The sequence below is a fragment of the Coenobita brevimanus genome, chromosome 97 (assembly GCF_032717465.1).
Source record: "Coenobita brevimanus isolate Jiangsu-jjx chromosome 97, ASM3271746v2, whole genome shotgun sequence".
In the NCBI taxonomy this organism is placed as follows: domain Eukaryota; kingdom Metazoa; phylum Arthropoda; class Malacostraca; order Decapoda; family Coenobitidae; genus Coenobita; species Coenobita brevimanus.
The window spans coordinates 7,430,041-7,452,069 of record NC_137050.1 but is presented as its reverse complement, the minus strand read 5'-3'; the positions used below and the strand labels follow the sequence as shown (position 1 = coordinate 7,452,069).

Genomic DNA, 22,029 nt, shown 5'->3' with positions numbered 1-22,029 from the left:
CTTGGAAGTCTGTTGATGGGTTAAGCTCCTTGAAATACAGTGTCTCAAGTACTGTATAGGGAGTTGGGGGGCATTACTTCAGCTAACTAAAACTTCAATGTTGCCTTAAAAATCTTCCATTGTGATGTTGGCATGGTGTCCTTGTCTCATGAGGTTCCTTGATATAAAATGCCTTTAGTATAGGGAGTTGTCAGGTGTCATTTCACCTAGCTAAGATTTCAGTGTTGTCATCAGTCTTCTGTTGTGATATTGGCTTTGTGTTCTTGTCTCATGAGGTTCCTTGGGCCTCCTGCATATCTGTGACTGATCAGACCACTGGCTAGCTTCATTGTCATTTGACCAATATATGTGGAAGAGAGGGCTGCACAGATCCCTCTTTTACAGGTGTACTTATATACATCATGTGAATGCCAAGTTGTGTTCTGCTCCTGATGGAGGCTGTTCCTTAGAAGTAGGTAGCTAGTCGTCTCATTCTTGTAGTAGATGATTGGCTTAGTTCTTTCCATGGGGTCAGTTGGCTTAATATTTTGCTTTATGACTTGCTTTGTAATTCTTTCATCTTCTGTGTAGGTGCTGGAAAATATGGACTGGTAATATATTGTAATATCCTCTGGTGGTGACAAATTTCTCATATTGTCTGTATACCATTTTTACCCTCAGTCTGACAAAGTCGGAGGAGGGTGTTGTTATCACTTGGGTCGATGAGTGTCCATCCGTAGAGTTGGGCGGCAGGGCAGCTGGCCAGGCGTACAGATTTCGTTTCCGGGTCAGAACCCAGGAAGTATTCACCAGTCATGAAATTTCACATAGGTATGTGTCATGTAATGAACTGGTGCCTTTTGATGGGTAGAATGGTGTGTCTTTAGTAGTTTTTGAAAATAATAAATTATAAAAAATAAATAAATAAATCCACAGATTTCAATGTGACCTGTGCAAGGAATCTCAAGGGCCCAGGTTATGTGTTCACAAGGCCAACGTACACCCACCTTTAAAAGAAAAGATTGGGGGGGGGATGAGGGCCGTTAAACACTTGGTTTCATGCGCAGGGAGGGAGGAAGTATGTGCTTGGTCAACTGGAGGGTTGCAGCGGCGTAGTATTGCCTGTGTTTCTGTAATTCATTTTGTTACTCACTGGATATCTTTGTTGGTAAATTCATTATTGGTCAGTTACTTGGGAGGGTCCCTATTTCTTAACTGATTTGTATCCAGCTTTTGCAGTGGGTGAACGCCCTACGTTATATCTTTGGAGACACTCACTGTCACCATTGAGGTAGTGTCCTAGGTAGCATTATAAAGTATGAGATCTGCAGCTTGTCAGAGCACACACCTGACTGATGACATCACTAGCCATTTGAACCCAACAGCCAGTCAAAGCAGAGACACATGATCCAGTGCCCCTGTAAATAGTGACCCTCATCAACCACTGCAGACTATTTCTGCTTGGACTACCGAAATGCAAAGAATAGCTACTAAACATTGATGACATTACTATGACCAAGGACATGGCTGCCTACGGAGATACTGTATCATTGTTAGGCTTCAAGAAGCAAAACAAACCATCAGACAATGAGAAAACATTACAAGAAAGTTATGTAATGCAGAACTATCTGTCATGTTCATAAAGTATGCCGTAAAGAAAATCTACCACCTGCATACCCCTTGAAATCCTTGATGATTAATTTGGTTGGAAATGTATTCAGATCAGTACAAGCATTTTAATGTTCCTATTTAAAATTACCATAATGTGATGTTTGCTGGGGCTTCTTTAAGTAAAATTTTTCCCATTTTATTCCCTCTGTGCCTTGCTTGTTTTGAAGATGGAGTGTTGCATGTATATTGTTGGATATATACACATCAGAAAGTTCTGGAGGTTTTGAATGAATCATCGTCATTTTTAATACAGTAAAACCTTGATATAACGGACTTCAGTAGACCGGCATTCGCTTTTATCGGAATCGAGGAACTACCAGACAAAATTCCTATATATTGGAAAAAGTCCGAGAAAGCCAGAAGCAGTCGGACTGCTTGACCACTTCAGCTATGTTCACCACAAGAAGGTTAATAAAAGACATGTTTATCAGTGTACAGTACAGTATTATTATATATATATTACACCATTTGATTAATTTAGTGAAGTTATAACACAGTAGTACCACAGTGGTAGTCTAAACAGTTTGAAAACCGTTTGTGTGATCTGGACTATTGTCTGATATATCGGAAAAAGTCTGGATTAGCAGGGGGAAGTCCTGATGTTGCTTTTATCGGAATTTCGCATTTTTCAGAATGGCTTGGGCCCCAAGTAGTCCGTTATAGTGAGGTCTTACTGTAGTTGATCTGAATCTTGTGAACTTATTCATGGATGACATCATAGCTCGAGGTAGTGTCAATGATGTCATAAACACTGTATTTCACGGCATATAAGATGCTGCACTGTTTAAGATGCACCCAGATTTTGGAAGAGCACATCTCAGGAAAAAAGTTTTTGGCTCCTAACCAACACCCAGTCCAACCTTAGCTTGATATCCCCACATTCATACAAATCCACGCTCACCTTTCAGTATCTCCACTTCCACCCTCCTTCTCCATTGACCTTCACCCTGTTGGGTTTGTCATCAAGGCACGTGATTACATGTAAAGTATTAGCATGATTCATGCAAAGAAAATATAAAGGCAAAATGAATAATTAAAGGCCAGTAAAAGTTACAGGCACTCGTTCATCAGAAAAATTCATGCTTGCATTAAGGACTTTTAGTTATAATCATCAGCAGACACCAGGTGGCAGCACTGTCAGTATTTAAACACCGAGAGAGGTTTATCTGCAAGTCACTTGATTGCATGTAAATATCAGCATTATTCATGCAAAGAAAATACAGTCACAAAAGGTTAAATCCAGTAAAAAGTTACATACACATGTTCATCTTAAAAATCCATATTTGCATTTAGGATTTCAGTTATATTCACCAGCAGGCACCAGGTGCCAGCACTGTCAGTATGTAAACACAAGCCAAGAGTTGTGACTGTCTAATTTTTTTAATTGCAGCATAGCCGACAGGTCTATACGTGGTACGCCTTTTTTTTTTTTTTTTTTTAAATAAGGAAGTGTGAATATCTTCTCTTAGAGAGCTGTGACCAATTTTCTTGTAAAATGCAAAGTTTGTCAGCTTGACATTTTTAGCTGATTGAACATGTCCTTTTGCACCAGTTGTGTTAGGCGATGTTCAGTTTTGGCTCTAAGGAGGCATGTTAGTGACTTTCTTAAGAGATATAAAGTTACTCAGCTTGAAATTTTGAGTTGATTTGACAAGAGAAAGACATGGGATGAGGTCATTAAGTGTGACCTCAGGTTAAGGGACTGAACAGGGAGGCTACAATGGATTGTGCAGCATGGAAAGCCGCCATTAGGTGACCAAGGCCGACACATGCAAGCATGCTGGAGCCTTTAAAAATGAAACGATGAAACGAAGACAGCTATTCCATCAGCTGATGCATCAGCTGATTATATAGCAATTTTCAGTTTTGGCCGTAAGGAGGCTTTTTAATAAAACAATTTCACATTCTGTGAGTTTCAAAGAGACTTAAAAATTTGTAATAGTTTTGCAGCAGGTCTGTGAAGATAGTCTCATCTTGTTCCAAAATCTTCTGAGTGGGCATTCAAGTGCCTCTTATTTTTCATAGTTTAACACCAGTTTTAGTTTAATTAAATGTTTTTTTATTGTATATTCTGCCAATGATAGGCAGTTTCTAGGATAACTACTTGTATATGTTTGAATAGTGCCAGAGCTAGCTCCAGTCTAGCCTCATGACATTCATCTTTGAAGTACAGTAATAATAAAATACTTTTATTGTAAATACAGTATTAGTGCTAATACTTTACTGTATTGCATTAAACTCTTTAATTGTTGAATATTGCATATTATGAGATTTCTAGAGTTGTCCTGCTTTGAGATTTCTTGTTCACAACCAGGGGAATAAAGTCTGTTGCATCCAGTTCTTCTATATTTAACGAACATGAGGATTTTTGCTTGTTACAATTTAGTCCCTTCAGTACAGTGATGCATTTTGTATTTTGTTCTTGTTATTCTTGGATTATTTTATTGACTTGGTGTTAGACCTTTCAAACTGGATGAGTTACAACTTACTTTCTTTAGGCCATTCAGTATGAGATGTCTGTTGTATGTGTATAAAATCATGTGATGGTAACAAGAATGAAGTACAGAATAAAAGTGTCTTTGATTTTGAATGGGTTACATAAGTTGGGAATGAAGGTGAACTTTTAACTCGGTCAGTACCGGTTTGCCTTTGTATTATTGTAGAATTGTACCATAGTATCATGAATATAATGAGAGAGGTATTTATGATCATTTCCAAAAATAGAATTAAACAAAGTTAGTGTATGAGCTAGGAGAGTGTGACCTCAACTATTGAAAGTATGCATGTCACTAGTGATCATTGTTGTCTTTTGTCCTGTATGTTGCTGTCTTATGTCTTTTTCTCTGTCCTTCGTTTGTTAAGTCTAGGTTTGTGCTGATGCTTCATCGCCTAAAGTGTCAGCCACACCTAAAGAAAACTCTATTTTCAATGTATCTTACTGGTCATAAACTAGACAGTCCATTCCAAGAGGTGCAGCAGCCCTTCTTGTGTAACAAATGTTGCCACACACCTTATGACACCACTTACCTGTGCTTGCATTACATTGAGATTACTTTCTTACGATTACCTCAGCATGCTAGTTGTACCTACTATGGTGGCACTGAGGAGGAGCCTACACGTGGTGGCGCTGTGCACACTGGGCGGCCAGCAGCAGCATCCGTACAGGAGTCAAACCTCCTCATATTTTCCTGCACCTTACCATGGGAAGAACCCTGATGTGACCTTGGGTGAGGCACTCTCTGCCACACATTGGGGTGCTAGTTTGCTGCACCGTGTGTGTATTGTACTGTACCTGTAGGATGGCCGCACAGAGGTACTTGCTTTCCTGTAATCAGCAAGTCTGCTTGTCCAGACAGACTGTAGTTGGGCAGCTGCAACAACAACACATCCTGTTGCTTTGAGTATTGTGCACCACAGTATTGTACAGACAGAAAATGGCATCCCACTTTTCCCATTGCTGAGGCAAAATCTAAAATGAAGCTGCTTGATCTCGTTGGGACATGAATCAGCAATGCAGGAAATCACAGTTACCAAAATATTATTTAAACTAATATCACTCATAGAGTATTTTATAGAATGATTGGTTATTTGATAGTATAGTGTGGTGGCCCCATATCACACTTGGATATGTATGTTGATCTTCCTTCTGTCTACTTTTGTTCAGCCCTTACACTCCTGTGTCATCTGTTCTTCCTATTTTCACACTGGTACTTTCCTTCGGGTGTGTCAGCATCAGCATCGGCATCAGATGATGCCATAGACCTCCAAAGGAACCTTCTTTTGGTTGTTGGCCATTGTATGGCTGAAGGTGTCCTGTATACTGGCAGGTAGACATTGTCAGAACCAGTAGGTGCTGGAAAGTTCTATCCATCCATCCATCATCCAATCCCACGTTGCCCCATAAGGAGCGTAGGAACCCCGGGCTAGGCAAGTTGGTTCTGACATTTTAGATGAGAGAGAGAATGTAAATCACTGATATGGAATGAGACCTGTAATAATGTGAGAGTCTCAGCATAGAATTAGACTTTGACTACATGTGGCAGAGTTACCTGCCAAAGCATTATGATGTTGTGGCTAATTATTAAGCTTGTAGCTTATGGTAGTACTGTACCTCCTGGTGTCAGTAGCAGCTAACTTCCAACTGCCTGTTGTAGTATTCACATTTTCTCATTTCCTTTCCATGTTGTCTTTCTCTTCATTTCCTTTCTTGTTTACTTTTCCACCTCATGCTGAACTGTTCGTTCTTCTTTTATGTATAATACCTCTGTCCTTCATGATGTTTAAGGATTATAGAATGTATGTATCAGTGTTGTGATGTTAATGTTGCTCATTATGTACTGCTCCTACCAGGGCTTTGGAGTCGGTACCCAAAACTCTCATCTCCAACTATGACTCTGAACCCATAGACTTTATAATAAATTTGCAATGATGAGTCTGCACTGACTTGCACGAGCTCGAAATTCCTACCTTGCAGCTTACAGACACTTGCACATGCTTCCATGTCACTTTATACTTCAACCATTTCGTTCCTAGTAATATCGTATTAAAGAAACTTACCTCTAGATTCTAGAAACAGAAAATTATCCAGACATGTTAACTCAGTGGGAAATCTGCTAATCATGGTGTCTTTACGTTCTGTTCTTGTCGCTCTGTCGACAGATGGCAGCGCCTATGTTATGTTCAACATAAATGAAGGACAGGAGAACAAGAAACAACTAAATAAATGTGGAAAATAAAATAAAGAAAAAAAGAACTGCAGCAGCAACAAAAAATTAAACTGAAGGAGCTGTCATTTGAAAGGTAATAGCTCAACATTACATCTACATCATGTTTAAAATTTCTTTACTGGTGGTCGGAGCCTGAATCAGGGTAGGGACTTTTTTACCGACTCCAACTCGGACTCCAGCATCACCATAATTGCGTCCAACTCCGACTCCATAGCCCTGATTCCTACTAGTGTCATGGTTTGAGGTATACAGTACATGAAAGTCGTGGATGAGAATTGAGTCTAAGCGGCAGAGATTAACCTCACGCAATGAATTCCTTGACCCCCTCACTATGTTGAAGTATTATGCACTTGTTCATTCTGCAACTCTGCTTGGGAAGACCTGTGTATTGAAGGGGTTTGCTGGAGTTTGTTTCAATCCCCATTACTACCTGATGTTTCTGCTAAGCTGAATGAAATTGATGGGTGGCAGCAACTGTAATATATAAAATATGTTATCACATTGAAGGGGTTAAGAATTTATTTTCTGTCTCTCTTTGTCACCTCCCTCCCCTTCTCGTTTAAAAAAGTAAATAGTTTTTAACAAATGAAAACTGTAGGGCAGTAATATAATGAGAGCAAGACCAGGTTTATAATTTAAATGATTACTGACTAATATGGTGCAGTAAATATTGTTTGTTATATTCTCAATATAGCACACTGTGTTTAGTGGTCCTTACTGCCTTGAAGTGATCAGGTTGATATATCATTTTCAGTACTGAGAGACTGTTGTTTCACATATTCTTCAAATAGACAGGTTTGATATTTTTCCTCATTCTTAGTATGGTACTGTATATGGTACTTTAGTGTACTTGTATAGTATTCTTTTTGAAGTGAACAGGTTCGATAGTTTCCCATAACTTTGTCCGATGGGAGTATTGATTACCATAGAATTGTCTGCAAACATGAGGGGCCTGTTTCTGGCCTTTTTATCAGTACCGGTACTTGTCTGTTAGACATGGGATCTTCACCTTTATTAGCACAGTGATTTCATTATATCAGTAGTACTGCCCATTAAGACTTTACTGTTCTTTGCTGATTTTAAGCATCAGTTTATTGTGTAAGAGGAGCTTCAAGTGTGAGGTAGTTTTCCTAAATCAGAGTAAATTCAGTACCGGTGGCTCAACCGGTAGAGAGGTGGCCTGCAGTCCTAACGGACCCAGGTTCAAATCCCGGCTGGGGCAGGGAACAGTTTAAGGATTTGAATTTCATTAAATCAGGCTTTACTAATCTACCAGAAGACCTGCCGACATGTTGTAATAATACCTCCGCTAATACCAATACACCAATCCTGTATGAGACAGCCTGAGCATGTATTCAATATGGACGGTGGGTGTTAGCACCGAAGTGGTGACATGTAGAGGTGTATGGTATGTAGGAGGACTGCTGGGCCTTGATAGCAGGCTGTGAAGCCTATGCCCAGAGTTGGATACACACACACACACACACACACACACAAATGTACTTCATTGCATGGCAGGGAACTACTAGCTCTGTTCAGTACTGTCCATAATTAATGATGCAGCTTATTATTATTACCTGTATTAAAATGTAAACTTTTTATACATGATGGTTGGTTATATCTGATGGCTGAGCATATCCATTCTTCTGGTTGTTAATAGTAACAGCCAGTCCAGTAACTGGACATTGTCATTTCTGTTGAGGTGTTGGAGGCAGGGGTTCAGAAATACTGAATTATTGATAATGTTCAGGAAGCTGTATTTAAAAGATACACTGTTATGTTTATGTACAGTACAGTTTGGGAGATAAACAGTCAGTTTTTCTCTACACCAGTACTTTCTGAGGTAGGTAGATCAGGCTGCCTGAAGTGTTCACAAGTTATGACTGAATCATTGTCTTTTGCATACTGTGCATGTTTGCATTTTACATGTGTGTTCCGTACACTGAATATGGTATATTACTTGCTTTATCTAACTTGCATGATCCTGCTTAATCCTTTGAGTCCAAATGGTCATTCCTTAGCCCATAAACCTCAGATGACTTACTTATTTTACCCTGGCTAAGTCTAGACCAATTTATTTTTCACTGGAAAAACCTACTGAAGTAGGCAGGTTAATATGTGATAGTAGTGTACATAATTCAGAATAAATTATCTAAGTGTTATTTGGTCTGGAAGGCTTAAAGAAGATAAATCCTTAATCTTTTTAGGTTGATTATTAATTCCTTGGTCGATTAACTTAATACATTTGTACCCAGTATGAAATACAGTATGATATCAAAGTGTTAGACAGTCTGTAAGGGTTAATATTAACCACTCGTGCTGTATAGTAGTTTTACAAAAATCTGAGCAGTTTTATAATTAAAATTTTATTTTAAAGAAAGGAAGTAGTATTACTGCAGTCATTCTGATCGCATCAGTCCTATGTCCTATGCATTCTAGGTGTCCAAGAGCATAGCAGTAGTACATAGCTAATATAGTACTGTATTATTTTAGTGGAATTTAAAGTTATGAAATCTTCCAAACTTAAAAGTATAGTAGACAGATGCTGCATTATTTTAAGTTTTTGAAGGTTGCAACTATTTTTTTTTCTTTTTCAGATATTTAATGACTGCACTGTAATGTGTATAACGCTTGTCAGGTAATTTCTTTATACTTGTACAACAGAACTGTATTTATGCCAGTTGAGACAGACTTGTTGAATTCAAAGAATTAGCCACAGTTAGAAATACAGTACTATATTTGTACCCAGTATGCTGAATCTCGAATTATAGAATTGTTTATTTATTTAGTTAGTTATTTTAAGGTTTCCGTGTGTGACCATTAAAATCTTGTATTTTGGGTTAATCATAGTTTCAAGTACCGTAGACAGCATATACATGATTGTGATTTTTGTTAGCAGCAGAGGCAGTGAAGGAGGCCACTGAACCCAAGCAACTGGTATTCAAGGACAAGAAGGAGGCACTGGAAGCATTTAAGGAGTTTCTTCGAGACAAGGTGAGTTTGGAAGATTTCACTTGGAAGAACATGCAGAAGGTACAACGTGTGGTGTGATGGAATGGAGGTAGTAAAACACAGACTGTTATGCTGTAGTATTGATATATATAAGGTTGTCCAGAAAGAAGCAGAACTTTTGGAATAGTGCACCAATTAACTGGCGTAGTATGATCACGAAGGGAGTGCTCTGTGGAGGTGACTTTGAGTTATAGTCTAACACAAGCCATATCTCGCCATGTCACTTAGTCATCTAGGTACATGCACCTGAGTGAATGTGTGTTTAATGCACTTGGTGATTTGTTGCAAGTTGAACAATGAAAGATCTTGAAGAGCAATGTGTGTGCAGGAAGCTTTGTTTCAAACTGGGAAAAACTTTTAAGGAGACATTTTAGATGTTGCAACAGGCATATGGGGAGGATTGTTTGAGCCATACACAATTTCACAGTGGTTGCAGCAGTTCAGATCTGGAAGAACATCCTCAAAGATGATCCCAAATCTGGATGGCCTTCCACATAAACAAACGAGGATCACATTGAGGAAGTGCTTGTTATTGTCCATGAAAATTGTCACCAGACTGTCCATGAAGTTTTCAAAGAAGTAGGCATCTGTGAATGTTCATGCCACATGATTTTAACCAAAAAACTGAACATGTATTGTGTTGCTGAAAAATTTGTGCCATGTCTGCTGACTGATGAGGAAAAAGGAGAACTGTATCACTGTCAGTCAGGAGCTGTTTGATTGTTCGAATGCTGATGAAAACTTTCTCAAAAATGTCATAACAGGTGATGAAATGCGGGTGTACAGCTACGGTGTCAAAACAAAATGGCAGTCGTGGTGATGGGTTGGAACATTGTCACTGTGACCCCAAAAAAGCATGTCAGAGTCGCTCAGATGTGAAGGTGATATTGATCATCTTTTTTTACTGGAAGGCCATCACTCATCATGAGTTTGTTCCTCATGATCAGATAGTAAAGAGTTTGACTTTTGAATTCCTGAAGCATTTTAGGGAGGCAGTGTGAAGAAAGAGGCCTGAGGCATGGACAGGCAAAACCTGGATACTGCAACATGGCAGTGCATCTGCTCACATGTCATACCTTATCAGTGACTCTTTGACAAAGCAGGAGGCAACTGTCATCCCCCACCCCGTCAAGTTGAAGTCGACGTTGAAATAGATTAAAACATCTACTTGCCAGAGTGCCAGGGGGTTATCTCAGCCTCTTGAGGCCCAAAGTGGGGGCAAAGGGACATTGGTTACAAGATTGTGACAATGTGAGATAACTTTTACCTGGTCGTGGCTGTCACCTGAGAGTCTCTGGTTCGATTCCCAGCATAATGGTAATATATTGGATGATTTTCCCTGTGTAAAGTATAGGTTTCTCTCCCCACCACGAAAGGGTGCCGATTTCAGATTGTGGAAGAATTAAGAGAAAATTTGCCAAGTGCACTAAACACACTTTTCACTCAAGCGCATATACCTTGATGACTACCGGTAAGTGACGTGGCGTGATGAAGCTAGTGTTACATTAAAGCTCAGTGTTACTGCTAAGCAGCGCTCATGTCGTGATCGTGCCGTGCTGGCTTGTTGGTGTGCTATTTAAAAAGTTCGGTTTCATTTTGGACAAACCTCATACATTAAACAGAATTAAGTTACACATTAGATTCTGAAGTATTTGATAGTTAAGTCACCATTAATACTGGAATAAAAGGACCCCAAGGTGCATGAGGGACTATAGTTAAGCAGTTTACATATGAGTAATGGACCAGGAAAAGGAGTGTTTGCCTGAGTTAAAAATACAGTACGTGTAACAACAGGGAAGCCAGTGGCCACCCACCGTGGTGGAGTTCTTAGAAAGTAGCCTTCTAGTTCTTTATGCCAAACCTTTAATATTGTGCCATAATCAGTTTATTAATGCTCTCTTCTTGTTTATCTCAGGGTGTTCCTAGTGATGCCACATGGGATCGTGCCGTTCGGATGATTCACAATGATGCACGGTATGAGGCTTTCAATAAGCTGAATGAGAAGAAACAGGCATTTAATGCATACAAAGTTCAGCGCGCCAAGGAAGAGAAGGTAGGGAGAGAGATAGGAGGTGGAGTGAGTGGGAGGGATTGAGGACTGTATTACATCAGAGTGATAATCCATGATGCGAAACTTAAGTCGACATTAGAGATAGGAGGAAAGTATGTGAGGTATAAGGTAGGATACTGTGGATACAATATCCATAAAGAGTAATAAGTGAGAGTGTTGTTTTGGACCAGAGTACCTGATGCAGTTCCTGTGGAGTTAGTCTTTCATGATGGAACTGGACCAAAATTAGGTGCATGGTACTGTATGGATGCTAACACTGTTGATCCAGTAAGGTTTAATATCCCTGCCCAAAAAGATCCATGAAGTACTTCATGATGTTTTACATTTTCTCGGTAAACTTTTTGAATAGAAAAGAGCGGTTGGTCTTACCATCTTGGTTATTTTTGTATGGTTACATTGAGCCAATATACCATACTGCTGTGTATATTTATAGTAGCTAATGGCATATTGTGCTTGTACTTATGGGTTCAAATTCCTGCTGATGCAGGGAACAGTTTAAGGATTTGAATTTCATAAAATCAGACTTTACTGATCTACCAGAAGGCTCTCCAACATGTCATAAAAATACCTCCACAAATACCAATACCCCAGTCCTGTATGAGACAGCCTTAGCATGTATTCAATGTGGATGGTGGGTGGTAGCACCGAAGTGGTGACATGAAGAGGTGTATGGTATGTAGGAGGACTGCTGGGCCTCATGAGCAGGCGGTGAAGCCTATGCCCAGAGTCGGACACATTAAAAAATAAATAAATAAATAAAAATAATTCATATATTCGTTGGTAAGTGTTTAAGCAACTACAGGTAATGCTGAGAAAAGTACAAAAAGTTTTGACGTACTGTTTTCATTTCATTTCCTTTATAAAGGCTCCAACATGCATGCATGCTGGCCTTGGTCAACTAATGGTTGCCCTCCATGGTACTTAGTCACTGGCATTCTCCCTATTCAGTCCCTTATCCCTGAGGTCACACTCTATGACCTTGTCCCAGGTCTTTTGGTCTGTCTCTTGAAGCCCTGCCCTAAATGTTCACACTTCTCACTTTCTGCACCCATTTGTCATCCCCCATCCTCTCCACATGCTCAGACCATCTTGATCTACCCATCATCATCACAACACCAATACACTTCTGTCCTATTCTTCCATTCAACCCTTCCAGTGTACTATGTGTCATAAACTCTCTGCAAAGTTCTGTAAATATCATTGAACACAAAATGCATCATCATGAAAGAATGCAGTTGTAGGTGGAGTGATGAGCACTACACTTGTTTTCAAACATTTATTAACCTTCAGGAGCAGGGTTTCCCAACCTTTGGTACATGTACCACTAATGGTGTATTTCAGCTTTCACTATGGTATTCATTTCTTTATACACATAACTGTGTATTGGGTTGAACTGTTAACCATTTTTCTGTCAGCAGAACAAGGGGGGGGGGGGAATCAGTATCCCGCTTCTCTTTGCATGCCAAATAACCTTGTGTGCCTCTGGTTGCCAGCACTATATGCCATTCTGTCTACCATTGTTATATTTTTAGTGTTAAATTGACATCCATCCTTGAATATTCCACATTTCAAACCAAAATTGGGTATCTATTACCTTTATTTTACTGGTCATTTTTTTTTTTTTTTTTCCCCCAGCATTTGAAAAAATTAAGTAGCTGATAATATGAATATCGGTCATTTCATGGGTGTACGCACCACACTTGTTATATAAGTAACGTATTTGTCCTTTTTTGCATACATAAGGGCACAGTGATATGATGTCTGCTAAAACCAGTAAAGTGCGCTTTGTGAGCACGTGATGAGTGAGCGAGCATTTGTACATGTACAGTACATACACCCATCGTCATAATCTCATCTTGGTATAAACTTTCAACATTTCTGTTGTGGTAGTTGAACAATGACAGACGAACAGTTGACGTAAAATATTTACATTCTCATGTTCTCTCTCTCTCTCTCTCTCTCTCTCTCTCTCACACACACACACACACACACACACACACACACACACACACACGCGTGTGTGTGTCTGTGTGTCTGTGTCTGTGTGCAGTCAACATATGAAAGTGAGAAACAACCCATACCTCGCACTTGTCACTTTCATAGTGCTGTAAATCGATTTCATAGTGGAGCATGTCAGTTTAAGCCCTCGGTACATTCCTTTGGAAAGCTGGGTTTCCAAGGGGTTTCTTTAGTCTCATGAGTAAATATATCGCTAAAAACAAAATTTATTGAATATATCTACCACCTGCTGAAAGAATCTCTTCTCTGTCTCACATAGTAGAAAAGTTATTAGCCTCTGAAAACCATCATGGCCGGCCATGTCGTGTCGGACTGCTCATTTCTTAGCTGAACGTAGTGTAAACGTTGCAGCACTCACTTGTAATAATGTGTCAGATAGTATATGGGATAAGAAACATTTGGAACTCAGCTTTAGAGAGCTTAAATTTCCCCCATCGGAATAAAATTATCAGTAAGAAGTCAGATTAGGCAAATGCCAAAGTGAGTCTTGGAACATTTTATTTAATGTACTCACCGTACATTGCACTTGTTGATAAGAGAGCATAGTTCTTGGTCTGTGTGGCACTTAACTATACAGTTTATTTTACTGACTTTATGACTGGATCAGCATTAACCCCACATTTTATTAAGGCTAATGATGATGATGATGGTAACAATTTCATTATTTAACAGGAAGAGCAGCGACTGAGAGCAAAGAAGGCAAAGGAGGACCTTGAGCAGTTCCTTCTACTCAATGAACGCATGAGCTCCTCAGTCAAGTACTACCGTTGCCACGAGATGTTTCACCACCTTGAGGTAACTCTTTGCTAATAATTTCATGGCAACTTGATTTTACCAGCATTCTCTTTAGTAAGATGGCCATCCTTGTTAGCAAGGTCTGGCAGATCCTTAGTTTATTAGGGCAGATGTAGTTAATTGGAAATTGTCTGGTGATTATTATAATTTCTGGTATTTATCTTTTGTATTATTAGCTAATATTTAGTCACATTTTTACCATACCTTTTACTTTTCCCTATAAATAGCTGTGGAAGTCTGTACCTGAGTCTGAGCGGCGAGAGGTATATGAAGATGTAGTGTTCAGCTTAACCAAGAAGGAAAAAGAGGAGAATAAAGCCATGAGAAAGAGGAACATGAAGGTAAAGTGTTAACATCTTAAGTCTTAGGGTAGTGAAGCATTGAGAAGTAATGAGCTGGTTTTGACATTAGGTTAAGCTTGCTGCTTGTAGAAAATCTTCGGCTGTTTCATGACCAAGCCCCTGTACTATATGTGAAATTTGTAAGGTGGTTGATGTCTTTTTAGGGGAAAAAAAAAAAATCTTCCATTATTTTGATATTCTAATGTGTTATGGAAATTGAAATATCTGGTTTATACATCCCCTCCTCTTCCTAAGACCCTCCTTTTCTTCTGCCATTTCCTAAGTTCTCTTCCTTACTCTGTCAACAATTATCCCACAAAATATCTTGCCCCATTGCTGAGAAAACAGTTGTCCCTAAGATATACCCCTGATTGCCACACACCCTTTTCTCTTTCCCCTTGTACAAAAGAATTATTATACAGTACATGATTCCCACTCCTCTGACAGTCAACCATTCTCCCAGACCACTTTGCACTTTTTCACATCCATTCCATCATCTCCCCCATATTTCAACATTTCACTACGTACTCCTTATGTGTTGCCATATTTTGTATGTGTTCAGTGCCTCACACACACTACACAGCTGATGCTTTCTGCCTTTCTTGCCTTTCTTCTTGCCAGTCTCCAACCACTTGCTTTACTTTTGTCCTATACAGTACATTCAACATCTCATTACTTGTAAAACATTTTGTGTTCACTTTCACTGTCTTCACTTGCATTCTGCCAGTTTTAATTATGCATCTTTTAGCTACCCCCCCAAACACCCAACTCTAATGTATGAAAGTGAAGCTTGGACCTTGTTGGAGGGACACAAGTCAAGAGTGAGAGCAGTGGAAATGAATTATTTGAGAGGAGCATGTGGAGTCACCTGCAGAGACAGACTGACAAATGAGGAAGTGAAGGAGCATTGTGGTGTGGATGTGGATGTGATAGGAAGCGTTAGGAGAAACACATTGAAATGGTTTGGCCATGTGGAGAGGAGTGAGAGCGAGAGACTGATGAGGAGAGTGTATGTGAGTGAGGTGGAGGAGAGGAGGAGGAGGGAGAGGCGAAGGATGAGATGGAGGGATGGAGTGGAGAGGTGTATGAGAGAGGGGAGTGTGAGCTGGGAGCAGGGCAATGAAATGGCAGGGGACAGGACGACATGGAGGCAATTTGTTTGTGGCCACCCCTTGTGGGATAAGGTGTCTGGCAATAGATAGACAGACCAGTCATCCTTGACCAAGATGCCATGTAAAGGTATCATTAATTTAAATAATGCCATTAGTTACAAATGTTATTATCCTGTAAAAAGTTAAACATGAGTGTGTAAACACTTTATAAAGTCATTGCAGAAAACAGTAACAGCTTCCAAGTCCATAATGAAACTCAGAAGTATTACAGCTGTTTCTGTTGTGTGCTGTATTCAGTCCTTGGAAAATATAAGATCCGTAAGAAATAATGGTTAACTTTAAGCATGTTTCAGGTTCTGAGTGAGATCCTAGACAGTATGACCAATATAACATTCAAGACAACTTGGTCAGAGGCGCAGCAGATGCTTATTGACAACCCCACCTTTGCAGAGGACACAGATCTTCTAAGTGAGTCCAACTTTACTATCATTTTACTCCCCTTCGCTCCAGAGATTTTTAGGAAATTGTTTGTGGCTTCCTTTTGATTCTTGCATTCAGAATAGAGGGGCCTCCACTAACCCTTTCAGTGTAATACATTCTTTTTATTATTTCATGTGACAGCCATCAGTCAGTTTTATTTGATTCTAACAGAATTTCTTGTATTTAAGTGAATAATAAAAAGTAACTGGTGCAAAGATCAAAAGTAGCAAACCAATAAGAGGGTATAGCAAAACATGCATGAACACACTTTTCCAGCATGTTTCAGAGGGACAAAAACTCCATGACAGACTGATAAGAGATGAAGCTTTTCTCAGCCATGATACATAGCACCCATTAGAGTTCAAGTGTGCATAGCTATGGAATGTTCACACTTTGGACTTAGTTTGAGATAGCTTAGATTTTGCTACTGGAAGACTACAAACTTTGTGAATCTCATTTTCAGTGCAGCTTGAAAATCTGTCAAAATAATGCAAATTGTGACTGATCAGTCTTTCCTTTATTGTCTGTATTACGTAGCCTACCCTCCTGATGGAGTAGTTAAGGATTGGATGATGGATAGTTGGATGTTGTACAAGAGGAGGTGCATATTTTACTGGAGTATAATACTCGAGAAGTTAGATAATGAGATCATAATGTTGGAAGTGGGAGGTAGTCTGTTCTAGTGAAAGGAAATTACAGTAATGCAGTATTTGTGGTGAGAGGAAGAAATCAGTTCCATATCCATCTGCCCATCCATCATCCAATCCTGCATTGTCCCATGAGAAGTGTAGGAGCCCAGGGCTTGGCAAGTTGGTCTTGACATTTAAGTTGAGAGTGACAGCCCTCACTCATCCCTGAGTGGCATTATGTGAGCAATAAACCCCAACCATAAAATTTCCTAGTCCTTAAGAGTGTGATGTGTCAGAGTCTTCAATTTATCATAAAGGAATATGAAAAGTTTTACTGGATATTTTTTTTTCACTTGATTTAGGTTGTCCTGTTGGAAATGGAGTTTCCCACATCTGACTGGACGTTTTTTGGCCCTGGAATAAAACTTTTGTGAAAAAATAGCATTTACAGAAAGCCTTGCATTATGAGGCAGTTGTTGCTGTTGTTGAGTTACCCTGGGGCTGAATTCACTAAACACTTAAGGCCCCGGATCTCCTAACAGTGCCTAAAGATACAGTGCTGAGGCAGAATCAGTCATTCATGGGCACGGCCATCTTGCGCCAAGATCTGGCGCCTCAAGTTAAGCGCTTGGAGGACATACCTTAACTTACATCACAGCCCAGAGTCAGTGTGTTTATCAAGTATGTGACCTCTTGGCCTATTGATTGCCTTTGGCCCTTTTCCCTCCTATTGAACATTGTAAAAGAAGAATTGAACAGACAGAAAATTAAAAGACGTGCCATATTCATTTTTACTGCAGCTAGGAACTGTGGCATTACTTACCAGTATTTCTTTGCAAGGTAATATGAATGTGTCATAATAAATATGCCACCAGGAAAGCCTGAGGCTGCTTGAGCAGTCAGCTGCTGATGTTTACAGTACAGAGATGGATCTTGTGGCTGTGTATTTAGCTCGCTGACATTTAAGTTGAGAGTGAAGGTTCAGAGACCCATTAGACCCTCTCATGTGCCTGATGAGCATTTGCAACGGTTTTATATGTTTCCACGACATGAAATCAGACTTCTGGCAGTTCATGGGTTGATAATGGATGTGCCAAACAATGACAGTTTGATATACTAAGGTGATTAAAGTTATATGAAGACTATAATTTTATTTCAGACATGGCACTGAAATTAAGGTGTTAAATAAACCTAACAAACAGTACCTAAACAAGGCTTATGCAATACAAACCATTTCTTGCATCAGTATACTGGATAAGGTAACAAGGAAAATCAAAAGGAATGACTTCTTTAACAATATGAATGCTCAACATAAGACCAAAGTGAAATTATTACTGACTGATGGGATCAACTTTAACCTTTGGCATATACAAAATTTTTCTACGGTAATTGCTTACAATACCAAACGATTCTTAGTCATCAATGCCAAAACCACAACCCCACCTCCCTCCCCTCCCCGAAAAGGAAATGACTTCCTAGTTTTAGACTTGTATGATCAAGCTAACCAAAATGTTATAATCAAACCCTACCTCTGTAAAGCCTCATGAATGAGTTAGGTTTGTTTGATATAGTAAGTTAGAACAAACAGCATACATCTTCACAGGCACTATGTAACTAACAACAGAAATATGCATTTTTTTACATACTTAAAGTTTTCTTTGCCTCCCTCAATGCCTTGGCTGCCTTCCCCTTAACTTGAGATCTAAAATCATGAAATTTCTTCCTCACTTCACTGCTCTCCCTTTTCACTCTGCTAACACTATTCACCCTATAGGTAATACTTTCCCATCCTAGCATCTTTGCTTTCTTTGTAATGTTTGTGACTAGTGTGGAAAAAATAATTGTTTTTCTATTGGAGACTTCATTAATTAAAACTAAGAGTTCGTCACTTGAAAAGTTAGGACGTCTATTCTTTGGTTCTGTTGGAGTTTTTATTTCCATTATATATTTTGCTAAAAGAAAATATGTCGAGTGAGTTTGTGATGTTACTTCCTTCTGTTGGGTTGAAGACTGTGTGTTGTGTGTGTTCTCCCCTCTGCACTTGTGTTTACATTAGGGAGATAAGCAGCTGATATGAGGGTTCACCCCGTGATTGAATGATCATGACAGTGCCTCACTTGTAAGATTCTCTGTCATTGGCTGAGCAGAAACCAGCTGATGACGGCCGATTTAAGGCACGTACAACTTACGACCGGGGTAAGGCGCAGTAAAAAAAATTAGTTAATACCAGACTCTGGTGAGAGATACTGTACCACAGGAGCGCGTAATCTGAGGTGCCATATCTTGCTCAGGTGCCTCAAATTACAACCGTTAGTGAATCCAGCCCCTGGTCTGTTTGGCCAAACAAACTGGTCAACCGCAGGCAAGCTACCACCCCTGTAGATCCATCTTGTGCAGTGAACCAATGTTCCCATACAGCAGACAGTGCCTTGCCACAACAGGGTGTAGGGAAAAGTATGGAGGGTTGGTTCCTGGATGGACACCACATTTGTCTCTCTCCTTCAGTTAACAGGGGGTGCCATAGTAGGATCATCACTGTGCAATTTGGTTATAAGGCTACCATCAAGCATTGTAAATGATGTCCTGGGTTGCAGGATTTGTTAAGCTTGTCACTCAATGTAGAGCCACCTGAAGTGGAAAGAAGAGTATTATAAAATGACAGGAAGGGTAGAAGAAATAGGAAACAAGGAGGGGGGGGGCACAAATGAAATGTTGATAAACATTCCAAACTCTGTCTCCAGGCATGGACAAAGAGGATGCCCTGATTGTGTTTGCTGAGCACATTAAGCAGCTTGAGGAGGAGGAGGAAGAGGACCGAGAGCGACAGAAAAAGCGAATCAAGAGGCAGCAGCGCAAGTGCAGGGACAACTATGTAGCCCTGCTTGATGAATTACATGAGCAGGGCAAGCTTACATCCATGTCACTTTGGGTGGAGCTGTACCCAATGATCTCAGCTGATATCAGGTACAGTATAGGTTTATTTCTGTGTAGTTTTTGTGATGTTTAATTCTGTGTAGTTTTTGTGATGCGGTAAATCATAAAATTTAATACATTCAGTGTACCAGTATATCTGAAGTCCAATATAAATTGGTCCGTTAAAACGAGGTCTCACTGTAGAAAAAGATTTGCTTTAAATTGATAATGTGTCCCTACTTCACAGTGTGCTAATACAATAGATTTCCAGTTTATACTTTTCCTGAGAGAATATTCAAGGAGTGAGCTTACTGCCAAACAGAATTAGGAATAATAAATTTACCATTAAAATAACTGAGGTTTAATTAAATATGGAACTGTGTACTCATTTCCCTATTTAATTTATGGTATGAAGTAGTGACTACATTACTTTACTCTCTGTTCTTTTGTTTAACTATGAAAAGGTTTATGTAAGTGGAATGGGAGATATATCATTTGGCAGCAAAAGGAACAGAATAGAGGAGGGGTGGTAAGACAGTACTAGCATTAAACTGAGAAGACTTTTCTGACCTGTCATATCACACTCTCACCAAGAAGTTCTGGGAGGTCAAACAAATGAAATAGGGCCAAACTTGAGACTGAACACAATGCAGCAAACATTGCCAAAAATTATTTAAAGAAAAATTTAGCATATGTTATAGGCCAAAATAATTTTGAAAACCTGGCTGCATACACTACTTTATCCTGTACTGTATGGAACTAATCAATGATTATAGCGGGATCATCAGGATCTTGGGATGAGGATTCAGACAGTGGAGAAGGAGAAGTGGAAGGAACATGGTCGGAAGAAGGGCGATTTGAATCGGTAACAACTGGTATCCGGAATATTTTCGACCCCATCTATCTATCTATCTATCTATTGCCAGACACCATAATCCCTTAAGGGGTGGCCATTTGACTTTGAGTTTTTTGTTTTAAGGGGAGGGGCACTAACCCTCCACCAACCCACTTGTTCACACGTAGGGAGCACGTATGGTTAGGTTATATGGTTACCACCCAGCTTTGTAAATGGTTTCTTGGCTTACAGGAAACCATTTGGCTTGTCACTCAATGTAAAGCCACCTGTAAAGGAAAGAAAAACAATAAGAAGTGACAGGAAAGATGCGAGAAATAGGAAGAGAGGAGGGGAGGCACAGAAAAAGAATGATAAAGGCTAAGGAAGAAGTAGGCAGCACTACATCAAGTGAGTGGATGATGGTCGCCACCACCTACCATGCTGGATGGAATTTGCGTTCTGGTTATACAGATGTGCTGATGCATCGGATGTCGGTTGATCGAGCTTTTACTGTATATATGCGTGTGTATATAACGGCCATACCACGTTGAGTATACCGCTTCCCGTCCGATCAGCGAAGTTAAGCAACGTTGGGTCTGGTTAGTACTTGGATGGGTGACCGCCTGGGAACACCAGATGCTGTTGGCATCCCTACATGTCAAGTGGGGTTGGTGGAGGATTAGTGCCCCTCCCTATAAAACAATTAACTCTTAGCCCTTGGCCACCCCGTTTGGGATACATGGCGTCTGGCAATGAATGAATGAAAAATATATATATATATATATATATATATATGTGTATATACACTCAATCCTTGTAAATCACGGATTCGTAAATCACGGCTAGGTTGCCGTCAGACTGCCGGCAACCTTAAATCACTGTTCAGTCACGAAAATCGCAGACCTAGGCATCCAGGTGGGCCTTTTCTGAGGAGAATCGTAAACCACAGCATTCAAACTGAAAATTGCGACCCAACAACCAATCACCGTGCCTCCCTGTTGGCATATGTGCATACTAATGCCGCCATGTTGTTGTTGTTGTTGTTCTTGTCCCGCCATCCGCACACTACAGACCATCGCCGTGGAGTACAAGAGTTACCTGCCTTTTTTGTGCAACTTCCCCCCGCCTCCTACCTGCCATGGCCCCTCCCGACCCCCCGATGAAGCGCTTTAAGCAGCATGGCATCAGGAAGCTGCTGCAGTTATTGTACAGTCAACATTTGGAGCTCATTCGTCGTGTTGAGAGGGGAGAGACGTTTTCAAAGCTGGCGAAAGAGTTTGGGAAGAACAAGTGCTGAGAGGTTCTAAGTTCTTCCCAACACCACCCCACTCCATTCGCTTAAGCAATTTTGTCATAGGATTAAGGTGAGATCCCTTAACATGCACTGAATATTCCTAAATTTGTATGTTTGTGTTTGATGATGCCTAGATAGGCGTAGGTAGAGT

At 39.9% G+C, this 22,029-nt stretch overlaps 1 protein-coding gene and 1 non-coding gene across 4 annotated transcripts in view; both read left to right on the top strand.

Annotated features, from left to right (window-relative positions):
- Prp40 (pre-mRNA processing factor 40) overlaps positions 1 to 22,029 on the top strand; it is an 82,996-nt gene that overhangs the window by 25,819 nt on the left and 35,148 nt on the right. For all 3 annotated transcript variants that reach the window (XM_080283364.1, XM_080283363.1, XM_080283365.1), the window contains exons 8-13: positions 9,277 to 9,371; positions 11,305 to 11,442; positions 14,152 to 14,274; positions 14,502 to 14,615; positions 16,081 to 16,195; positions 19,578 to 19,800. In XM_080283364.1, coding sequence (XP_080139490.1) covers positions 9,277 to 9,371; positions 11,305 to 11,442; positions 14,152 to 14,274; positions 14,502 to 14,615; positions 16,081 to 16,195; positions 19,578 to 19,800 — 808 coding nt within the window. The remainder of the gene's footprint in view (positions 1 to 9,276; positions 9,372 to 11,304; positions 11,443 to 14,151; positions 14,275 to 14,501; positions 14,616 to 16,080; positions 16,196 to 19,577; positions 19,801 to 22,029) is intronic.
- LOC145413918 (5S ribosomal RNA) lies at positions 21,114 to 21,232 on the top strand. The gene has a single exon (XR_013899795.1). It is a non-coding gene; the product is annotated as a 5S ribosomal RNA (ribosomal RNA).